Source organism: Ursus americanus, chromosome 4 (assembly GCF_024610735.1).
Source record: "Ursus americanus isolate L20-20 chromosome 4, mUrsAme1.1.p, whole genome shotgun sequence".
Classification (NCBI taxonomy): domain Eukaryota; kingdom Metazoa; phylum Chordata; class Mammalia; order Carnivora; family Ursidae; genus Ursus; species Ursus americanus.
The window spans coordinates 55,708,312-55,720,069 of NC_142130.1; the positions used below are offsets into that span (position 1 = coordinate 55,708,312).

The following is an 11,758-nucleotide window of genomic DNA, read 5'->3' on the forward strand; positions in this document are numbered from 1 at the left end:
ACCCTTGTCTTCCAACACTTGTACAATATACTGTATAATCAAACTTAGTATTATTTGGCTTTCTATGTAACTGTCTTATTCGTAGTGCGTGAAGACAGAAGTTCCCATTAAGAGAAGTATGTGTCTCTCTTTTTTCTTTTAAGATTTTCTTTACTTATTTGACAGAGAGACCACACCAGCAGGGGGAGCAGGAAAAGGAGAAACAGGCTCCCCGCTGAGCAGGGAGCCCAATGCGGAGCCCTATCCCAGGACCCTGAGATCACGACCTGAGCTGAAGGCAGACGCTTAACTGACTGAGCCACCCAGGCGCCCCGAGAAGTATGCATCTCTTAACAACCCGTTCAGAAATGGTTTTCGGGGATGTATTGTATTATCCCTGACATGAGTACTGTGTATTTGAAATCCCACATTTAAAAAAATTGATCCTTCTTCCTAAAGAAACACACTTGTAAAATTCGAATTTAAGTTAGCACCTTTAAGTTAGTGAAGCTTAGACACTTACAAATAGTTGACTGAATTTAGTAGTGTTGCCTGAAACCAAGTCATAGGCCGTACAATAAAAAACCTCACAGACCTGTTTCTACAGGTCGGTTAATACCAGATACACACTAGCAGACCAGCAGAGCAAGGTAATTAAATTGCATTTCACCTTCCAATCCATGTTCTTGGTTTTGATTCTAGAAGTTAAACTCATGAATCAGTAATCAGCATTTTAAAGAATGCCTCACCTATTCATTCCATTCATACTTCACAACATGCTTGAAAATAAAAGTGGACACAGTTTACTCCATCATGGTTTCAAGGAGTTGACACAAATACATTTAGGAAACCAGACTGGCTTTGGAGTTGCAACATGGACGGTGTCACTGACGTGCTTGCTTATGAAATGGTTAAGGAAGTATCAAACTCAAGTTTATAAATAAAGTTGCACCAGTTGGATGCCTTTATTTAACAAGGGAATACTGCATCCATAAATTTAAAATGTAGGTTGGTCAAGTTACTTTCCTTTTCTGATTTGGTGAGGCAGCCTGAGGCTTTCAGAATGTTCCATGTCTGCTGTTTGACATCCTTCTAATAAGTTTAATATGCAAAATTTCAACCCAACTTATCAATTGCTTTGTAGCTCCAGTTGTAGATTCTTTAAAAATTTCAGTAGAGGGACGCCTGGGTGGCTCAGGTCAGGGTCCCAAGGTCCTGGGATGGAGTCACACTTGCTCAGCGGGGAGCCTGCTTCGCCTACTGCCTGCCCCTCCCCCTGCTTGTGCGCGCACTCTCTCTGTGACAAATAAATAAAATCTTTAAAAAAATTTATTCTCAAAAGAACATTGTAAATTATATCAATACAAATTAACTTCTGCTGGAAGTAGTTTTTATTCTTTATTATGAACTTGATCTTATATGCTATTTAACATGAGTGTGGTACTTTAAAATAATGGGAATGTTTCTAGGAAACAGAGAACAAGGACCTACTTTTCATCTTTACCTCCCTTTCCTCCACTGTTTTAGTAAGGTGAGGGAAATACCATATCTTGTAACAGCAAGACAGTCTTCTCAGCTGACGCCCTTGTATGTGGAGCAGAGACAAGCCAGCCCTGCTGTGTCATAACTCTTGACTCACAGAAGCTGTGAACATAATAAACTGGTTGCTATTTTATGTCATTAAATTTGGGGTGGCTTGTTCAAGACCAGTGGATAAGTGGATAAGGTTAGATGTTATTAACAAAAGAGAGGAGAGCAGTTTTGATGAGCTTGACGTGCCTGCAAGCTGGTATTTAGAGATGTGAGTCTAAGGCTCAGGAGAGTTCACTCTAGAAACAAATATTTACCAATTATTTGTGTAAAGGCAATAATTGAAAAAGTGGAAGAAGGTGAGTCATCCAAGGAAGTACATGTAGGGTACTACAAGTAGTGTAGTAAGAAGGGGAAGTCAGAGACCGAACCGGGAGGAGAGAAAGAGGATGAGAAGTAGCTTCCTGAGCCAATGGAAGAGGGAAGAAGGAAATCAAAAGGGACAAGTTGGGGGGGGGGGGTGCCTGGGTGCCTTAGTCCTTTAAACAATCGACTCTTGATTTCATCTCAGGTCAAGATCTCAGGGTTCTGGGATTGAACCCCACATCCGGCTCCACACTCAGAGGAGACGCTGCTTGAGATTTCCTCTCTCTCCCTCTTCTTTTGCCCCTCTCTCCGCTCGCATTCTCTCTCTCTAAAATTAATAAATCTTTTTTAAAAATGGGACGAGTTGGATATGATTTTGATAAGTTTTAAAACATTACAAAAGCTGTGTTTCTACATATGAGAGGATATTAAAATAATACATGCTCCATGTGCATGTGAATGTTTGACAAATCATGTATTTAGATTCTTAGAAATGATCTTAGTCCATAAATTACCAAGATCTTCTGAGGTACTAAAATTTAGGTAATAAAATAATTTCTATTAAAATATCTGATAGTGTTTCCAGTTTCTCAAATTGTATTTAAATGTGAAATTCTTTAAAGTACCAGTAGGTGGAGCACATTTGTTGAAGAAAATCTAATCCTGGGTTTTGGGGGTTTACTGGGGGGGGGGCAGGAGGAGAGGGAAGAGAAAGTGAAGAAAAGTAAACAAGGAGGGAGAGAAAGGGAGAGAGAGAAGAGGGACATGAGAGAGGGAGAAGATGACAGAAAGAAGAGGGAGGCAGGAGAGAAGATAGAACTGTTTGGGATCACTCATTCAACTATGCTACTGTTGGCGAGGTTATCTAAACACGTTATTACATACTTCATCAAGCAGGGTTAGTTTGACTATCATGTTTATATCTTGGCAAACGGCTCCATTATGTTTTATTTTTCTCTTCATTACAGAGATTCTGGAGTTGGCAATGTCTCTAATCCCAATACTGTTGAATTCCTAGGGAATTCCTGAGTTTTTGCCTGAAATCATGTGAAATGTGTGCATTTTTCTTAGAGTTTGTAATGCTGACTTGACTCTCAAAAGGATACAGGATCCTGAAAGGACTGGGCACTGTTCATCTAAATCAGGAGAGCGTCTCTACTCCAGAGGATGTGCCTGGCAATTCAGTGAAAGAAAGGTAAGAAAACATTTTTATCCTTTCAAGAGTTCTACTTTTGTGTGTAATTAATTATTTGTCCATAATAAATTAGCACATTAATGCATATACTTAATTTACAAATAAGGATATTTTACGGGTATAAAATTAGTAGCACATGATCAAAAAATTTCAAAATTTGCTTGTCCATATAAATGGTGTACATTTTTACTTTTAAGGACTAAAAATGAAAGTGGAGAAATCAGAAAGCAGAATATATTGACAAAGAAAGAAAACATACAAACAATACAACTTGACTTCTGGCTGGAGTTACAGGTGGGGAAATGTAAATATGCTAATTTCTCATTGATTTTAGAGGGAACTAATGGATAATGTCTAAAGAAATGAAGAACTGAGATGTTAAATGAAGATATAATAATAAAAGTATTCACTAGAATAGAAATACAAATACCAGAATTATCCACAAAACTCACAAATATAATATGGAGTGAAAAAAACCCTGTAGAATAAGACATACAGTATGATTTCATTTGTATAAAATTCAGAGGATTCAAAGCTAGACCATAGACTTCTTTTCTTATTTAAGTGTAGTTGACATACAATGTTTATTAGTTTCAAGCGTACAACATAGTGATTCAACAGTTCTATGCATTATTCACTGCTCACCACAAAGTGTAGTCACCATCTGTCACCATATAACATTATTATGATACTATTGAGGATACTCCCTAGGCTGTAATTTTCATACAGGCTGTTTTTAGGTGATAAAACTAATGAAAAACCAACGACAACACAAATTCAGGTGAGTGGGGAGAAGGATTGGGTCAGGACTTACAGAGCGCTTCCAAGTTCTCAAGTGGCCATTTTGGTATTTCAACACATCAATAGGAAATTTCTTAGCATACTACTCATATTTTCTAAATGTAAATAAATGTCAAACATTTACTTGTCAATTTTCCAAGCTAGGAGCTAAAAAACTTTTTACTCTGATATCAACATAAACCTCTGTGGGTTTTCTTGTTGGCATCTTGATGTGTGTTTTTTTTTTTAAACCAAGTATTTTTTCCCTAATATTTAAATTTATGCCTATACTCTGTGGAAATTTTGGAAAATAAACAAAAGTATCAAGAAGCAAATAACCATCACACTTTATACAATACTCAGAAATAATCAAAACTACTCAGTATTTTGGTGTATTTCTTTCTAGCTATTTCATGCATGTTCGAATACAGGTAAATCATACTATGTATATAATTTTGTATCCTGATAGTTCCCATTTAACTTTATATCTTAAGCATTTCTCCCTTTTAAGACTTTCAAAAGCAAAGGACAGGCTGGGACTGAAAACAGGTTTGTTGGAAGTGTGCTACTGACTGGGGGCTCAAACCATTGCTTACCCTCTTTGTCCAAGGGAGTTTGGCTTCCAGCTGGGCAGGAGATCCAAGGGCTGTTTTCTAGAAAACTATTTTCTAGAACAGTTCTAAAGGGGAAAAAAAAATAACACGTTACCACTGAGAGCTTTGGTGTTTTCACCACAAAACGATTAGCTCTTTCCTTTGTACACCCCCATCCCTGCACCCCCATCTCTCTACCTCCAGAGCACCTAATCCAGTCTTTAGTGTCTCTTCTGAGGAATGGATCATCAGAGTTTTGGGGAAAATCTCCAAATATGAGAAAGAGAGAGAAATAAGCAGAGACAAGAGACAAACAGACCTGTAGTATTAATATCCTCAGACAGATAAGAGATTAAATTTCTTATTTAGAAATATGGAGGTAAACAGAAGATAGACCTAAAAGATTTAAAAGTCAGTGCTTTTGGAGAGCAGGGCTGGGGTGGATAGAAATGGGATAGAAGATGGCTGTTTTTCATTATAAGCCTTTATTTATATTTGATTTTTTTAAACTGCAGGCATTGATTTATTAGATTAATATGAATATTAAAAAGTAAAAGCCATCTATTTTTTTAAGGTCTCAAAATATCATTTTCTTTATGCATATTTTTCCATCATGTAGGTGTTTCTTATCAGAAAGAACTTTCCATTCTGTTACATTAATTTTTTATCATGAGTTGTCATTACTTTATCAGTGTTTTTAAAGAGCTCTTCCTGTTTTTAACCTCACTGTTAAGATTAATTAAATGCATGTTATGTTCTAAATAGTTCTACTTTAAGAGACTAGATACGTTAGAAAAAAGAATTATTTAATAGGTTATAATAATTCTTCAGGATTCATAGAACTTACTGTGCGGCACTCAAGTATCTTTTCTATATATGCTAATAAGTAAAATTAGTGTTCATACAATTCAAACTGTGTATTTCATACACATCCAGGTATATGGGGAAGGTATTTCAGAGGGCGGGTGCTGGACAATGACCCAGATATGTGACCTACTTAAAGTTTTAGCTTGGGAGTTTAGAAGTTATATTGAAGTGAATGACCATCTAACAGCTTGACCACAGTTTCTGGGTTATGTTTTCTAAAGGCAGTAGCCTTCTGGCTCAACCACAAAGGCATCTCATGAGTCGTAGAGGAACTTGAGCATATTTGTGTTTGTAAAGAAAGAAACCTAAAAACAAAACAAAACAAAACAAAACATGTTCCAGTTTTTATAGCTTTACTTTTTGTTTTCTTCAAAGTATATTTTAGTGACATTTGAAGGGCCTGCTACCAATGGCTGAAAAACCTCAGCATGGTTTCCTTGGCAATCCCTAGAATGGGGAAATGAAAGGAAAGTTACCCAATTAAAGAACAAAAACCCACAACCCCTCACGCTCCCCTTTGATTCCCACCAAATTAGAGGAAGCTGTATGGAGGGAATAAGGCAAGCCAGGTCTTAGAGACAACACCTGGCCTCCTCCCTGGACTGTCACAATCTATGGGCAAGCCACCACAGCATGGTGACTTCATGGTCAGACTGGTCTGAGATACAACACAGGTGAGCAAAGAGATGAGACTGAAGGGTACTTTCCGTTGAGGAAAAATGAGTTACAAGCTGAAGAATCCTTCTTCCTGAAATCTTGGGCTTTCTTTCAGTGTTGTTAGATGGTTGGGTTTGCACCCTGGCCAGGTTCTTATGTGGGCAGGCGGGGTGGAGTCGTCTCAGTCTTATTATACTTCTGCGGTGGGACATTCTTCCACTGATGTTTGCTCCTCGTAATTTTTCAGTCCCTGCTGTCATCTTGCATAAAGTCGTAAATGCCACAGACTCCTCTTACTAGCATAGCATGAAATTGTACCTAAGTTATTATTAATTCAGAAAAATATGTTAGAGTGTACACATTTGAAATGCATATACACAAAGACAACATAGCAAAATGTTTTCATTGTTTTACAATGTTTTCTCTACTCATGTCTTTTCCTTGAACCCTTTAATTTTCTCCCATCATAAAATATTTTTAATTACATAAATCTCATAAAAATTTAGGTAGATATGCTAACACAAATGCATTTTCTCTTTTTGTAACTCATCTTTTATTTTTTTAATGTGGAGTTTTTGGTTCTTTATCACATCTCTGTGGCTCGGTGTTTATCCTCTGGATGAATTTCAACACTTTTCTGTTACGACAGTATTTTCCCTTGACATGCACTTGGACTTTCATTGAATATCTCTTTAGATTCTGGGCATTTATCATCTATCTCTCCTCATCGTTTCTTCTTCAATTTGGATAATTCATATGCCTCTTCCTTAAACGTAGAAATCTCAATCTAGCCTTACATAATTGCTTGAAATGATGAGAATCTATTTACTTATGTATACTTCTAACTTGTCCTAAAAAAGAATTAAGGTGATTTATAACCACACATAAAATAGGAGGGGATGAATTCAATTGAAAGTAAGAAAAGTTAGCAAAGAGAAACTAATGCTGAGAAATGAAGAAGCCAAGACTGCAGTCAGTACCTGTATGTTGCCAATCAGAGCCACAGTTTGGTTTCTTAGTGCTGTATCCCTGGTTTTTGTTCACCAGCCTCAATTGTCAATTTTCTTTCTTATAGCCTGAGGATTACAACTCATTTCTATTAGTCAACGCTCTCCAGAGAAATATGTATTTGGGGTGTATATATGGAGATACACACACACACACACATCAAAGTATATATGCACATAAAGAGATCTATTTTAAGAAATAGCCTCATGCAGTTATGGAGGTTGGCAAGTCCAAAATCTTAATCCCGCAGACTGGAGACCCAGGAAAGAGCCGATGCTACAGTTCAAGTCCAAGTGAAGGCCAACAACTGCAGAATTTCCTCTTGCTCAGGGGCGGTGGGTCTTTTGTTCTCTTCAGGCCTTCAGGGATTGGAGGAGGCCCATCCACATTATGGAAGGCAATCTGCTTTGCTCAAAATGCACTGATTTTGATGTTAATCTTATTGAAAAACACCCTCACAGAAACATCCGGAATAATTCTTGACCATCTTACTATTTTGCTATCTGGGCACTATAGCACAGCCAAGTTGACACATAAAATGAACCATCACACCCTGAAGCCTGCTCTTTGCCTTTACCCTCCACTTACCTTTCTTTGCCTCTGTACGTGCCTCCTTTCAATTCTTCCTAGTCTTTGAAACTTGCCTTAATCCTTGTTTTCTTACATCTTACACTAAGGAGACATCAGGCCACAAGTTCCTATTTCCAGGATTGGGTGAAGCTCCTCGCCCTTTTTGATGGACAAGGACTGCTTATGAATAGGCTCCTGGGGTGTCTTGGGCTCCTGCTAACCTCTCCTCCAATGGTCCTGCCCCCCTCGCTCTTGTAAAAACTCTTTATGTTGTTCCAGGCCTGTCTTGAACCACCACTTCTGTTAAAGCATTTCACAGTAGGAAGCAGCTTTGCTAACCCAGGCCACATTGCCTAGGTGCTCATGAATCCAGTACACACAGTTGTGGCTTTAACAGTTGACTTTAATCCCCAATGAGGACTAGGCAATGGGGCAGTTCTGGGAAAAGCTTCCTGGGACCCAGCAGTCTGGTCGGATGGGTCTCTGCTGCTGGAGGGGCATCTCATTCCATCATTCTACCTCTTGTTTCTCTGAATAGGGACCCCAGGCCGTAGTCAGGAGGTTGTGGGAATAAGTTGCTCTCCCAGCAGGGTTCTGAACTTTGCGAGGGAAAATAACCTTCTAGTTTTCTTTCAGAGAGAAAACAAAAACAAAAATGAAATGAAAGTAAGACCAATAGATGGCAACACAAAAAAGTTACAGGCAGAGACTCAAATATAAGTCTGTACTGTCTGTTCCTCCCCCAAATTTTCCTTTTTCGACCAGACACCAGGGGACCCTTAAATGCATACTGAGCATTTCTGAAACCCTTTATAATATTCCCAATCTATCCAGCCGACAGATAGACCAGTCGTGCCTTTGTGATGTAGGGAAAGTCACACAGACTCTACTCTTAAGTTACCTCATCTGAAAACTAGAATGAGTAATGTGCACCTCTCAAAATTACTGTGAGATCATGTGTGGGAAAGAGTGCTGTAACCTGGTAAGTGTTGTCTGAACATTAGGTATTTATTAAATCAGTTAAAACCATCTCGAAGACATGAAAACAAGCGATCAGAAAACTAGACAAATGAGTAGTGGTCACTTTAAAAGTAAGGAGGAGGTGAGACTTGTCAGGAAGAAAAGTCGAGTCATTTGCATTATGCTTGCTCCCCTCCAGGTGGGATTTATAAAACTGCCTGTCCGTTTTCCTGTGTGTGTGTGTGGGGGGGGGGGGGTGGGGGGGTAGGGGTGGGGGGGGGTGGGGGGGGGAAGCTGGATTCTTCTGCCTCACACATAAACACCTGTGCCACCTGCCTGGCCTGGAGGCAGCAGCCATCAAAACTGACCTTACCAATCCCAGAGCTTCAGTGCTATGGGGTCTTCAATAAAAACCCTTTGGTGTGAAAAAAAATTAAATTAAAAAATTAAAATTAAACTGCTTTTCACTTTTTCAGGTCAGTGTAAAAACTAATCATTACTTTTAAAGCTAAGAAATTTGAGGGACACCCGGGTGGCCCAGTTGGTTAAGCATCTGCCTTCAGCTCAGGTCATGATCTCAGGGTTCTGGAATTGCGTCTCGCATTAGGCTCCTGGCTGAGTGGGGAGTCTGCTCATCCCTCTGCCTCCTGCTCCCCCTGCTTGTGCCACTCTCTCTCTCTCTCTGACAAACAAATAAATAAAATCTTAAAAATAAAGCTAAGAAACTTGGGTCATCTGACGGAGGAATTTAGCTGGGAAAGTGACAAACAATTCAGTGATAGGTATTTACACATCCATCACAATATTAAACACATTTTAATATATATATTTATTGGGGAAAGGAAGTAACATGTTACCTCTGTGTATCTTAATTCTTTTATTTAGCACTGTTTCCCACCTATTATTTAACTTTTTCATTCTCTTCTTTGTTTTTCTGTTTTTTTCCTTTAGGGTCAAGTGTACATCACAGACTGGGGACAGCATTTGAAAGTGCGCCACATCAAAGGTGGCCAAAAGAATTTGTTTCCTGGCCCTGCAAAAGCCTCCTCCCTGACAGTCAGCCCTGGTCCTCCCACCATATTCTTCTCACCCGACACTGAACCCAGGAATATTTGGTATCTGTAACTACCATCTGATTCTCACACACTGCTTAGCAGTATCATTTATCTCTTTGTAAATTTAGATTTACACTTACACGCTCTATTTCTCCTCACACTAGCTAATATTAATAGCTACCCTAACTGGGGATTTACTACATGGCGGGCACTGTTCTAGAATTACATGCGTTAACTTTTCAATATTAGAAATATTCCTATGGGGGGGTAGGTACCATTACCCCCATTGCATGTATGAGTAAGACTGAGGTGTGGGGGTGAGGGTGAAGTATTCCCAGCCCCAACTAGTCTGAGTTAGGAAGGCTCCTTTGGAGTCAAGACTTTGCCTCACAACTGGGTACTTTTCAGCACTTCACCATGATTTGCATTCAATAAGGGACCTGTAAATGTGTGTGGTTATTCCTCTGTGGAAACAAATCCTATTGTTACGGAAAAAATAAAGAAAAAAAAACGCTAGGGAACTTATACTCTACTAATACTATTTTTATGATTTTCTCCTTATCTTTTTTTTTCTCCATTAAATTAAAAATTTTAGATTAAGCTGACTTGTACTGAATTCAGAAAGGAGGAATGTTAATGATAGGGAGGCTTTTCTGGCACTGATTTTTTTCAAAGTATCAACCTGTGCTTTGGAGACAAAACTAGAAACATGGACAGAAACTCCCTATTATGCAACAAACCACTTCCTGTGTCTGTTTATTCATTTATCTGCAGAGTTTTAGTGAAACTTCTCTTCTTGTAGGGTCGTATAATTGCAGCTATTTCACTACGGTATCACAGTGTGGAAGAGCGTGGATTTGGTAGCGAGATATTGAGGTTTGGATCTTAGATAAATCTGCATAAATAATACAGGCCTCATTAGGATGGTTGAAAAGATTACTTGTGTTAATTTATGGAGCGCACTTAAAACAGTGCAAGGCACCGAATTCAGTACTTTATCTCTGTTTACTATTATTACTAAAACTCCACAATCTTAGGAAATAGATTTAATCACGCCTCCTGCAATCAGCAGCTTCAACTCAGTTAACCTGAAGGATAACAACAGAGAAGCCTCTATTCTCGTAGCAACATCAGAGATCAGATAGGAAAGGAACCTGAGGGTATGCGGCTCACAGTTCTCTAGCATATACCTGGCAGGTGGCAGTTGTAATTCTGCTTGAACATTTCCAGTGATAGGACGCTTACTATCTCAACCAATGTCCTTCCATGATTGACAGTTTAAGTATGAATCAGTTTATACTTTATACTGAACAGAAATTTATCCTTCTGTAAATGCTACTCACTGGTTCAGATGTTGGATCAGCAAAGCAGTGGTTTTCTTTTTTTTTTTTTTTAAGATTTTATTTATTTATTTAACACAGATAGAGACAGCCAGTGAGAGAGGGAACACAAGCAGGGGGAGTGGGAGAGGAAGAAGCAGGCTCATAGCGGAGGAGCCTGATGTGGGGCTCGATCCCATAACGCCCTGAGCCGAAGGCAGACGCTTAACCGCTGTGCCACCCAGGCGCCCCTAAGCAAAGCAGTGGTTTTCTGATTTCTTGAGCAAAAGTGCTTTAGGGGTTTTTAGAATGTTTGGTTCAAATTTTATTTTTTTAAAATACATTTTTGAATTATGTGTTAAAACTGAAATTCCAAAAAAAGTTGTGTAATATCCCTGGGAAGGTTGTGTAGCTTCTCCTATTTTCTGCATTTTAATCTGTAAAATGGGCATAATTAGTAAATGAATAATAAACATTCAATAAATGTCAGCTGCATCTTTATAATTATTATCATTGTATTTTTGGCATTTTGTTACAAACTATTAGGAGGATTCCTTAAAAATCTATAACTCTAGCTTGCTCATGCTTGTGCAGACAGTCCTCAATCGTCCTCTTCCTCAACCCAGTGCCTGTCTTCTTGACCTTGTAATGCAAGTTTATAATACAAATTTGACCTTGTAATATGCTGACCTGGGTCCACATCCCCATCCCGATCATCCATCGTAAGTGATCACTGTTGCAGTCCCTGAGGATCTTCCAGGACCGAGGTCCACATTCCCTGTGTTCCTGGTAGTGGATGCTTTGGAAATCCATGGGCGCTGAGTTTCACCAACACTGAGGTGTTGAGAGGCTTTCCATGGTTGAGTGACCCTGTGTAGC

General features: G+C 38.9%; 1 protein-coding gene across 3 annotated transcripts; it reads left to right on the top strand.

Annotated features, from left to right (window-relative positions):
- Window positions 1–2,585: 2,585 nt before the first annotated feature.
- LOC148110254 (uncharacterized) lies at window positions 2,586–11,505 on the top strand. Of its 3 annotated transcripts, none has more exons than XR_015724223.1 (4): window positions 2,586–2,773; window positions 2,947–3,070; window positions 3,268–3,364; window positions 9,457–11,505. XR_015724223.1 is itself a non-coding variant. In XM_087861704.1 (4 exons), the coding sequence occupies exons 1-4, from the start codon at window positions 2,641–2,643 to the stop codon at window positions 9,628–9,630; spliced, it is 498 nt and encodes a 165-aa protein (XP_087717830.1). In that variant the 5' UTR covers window positions 2,586–2,640; the 3' UTR covers window positions 9,631–11,505. The 3 variants fall into 3 exon arrangements, 1 of the variants encoding a protein (XP_087717830.1); XM_087861704.1 differs by having other exon boundaries at window positions 2,977–3,070; XR_015724224.1 differs by lacking the exon at window positions 3,268–3,364 and having other exon boundaries at window positions 2,586–3,070.
- The last annotated feature ends 253 nt before the right edge of the window (window positions 11,506–11,758 follow it).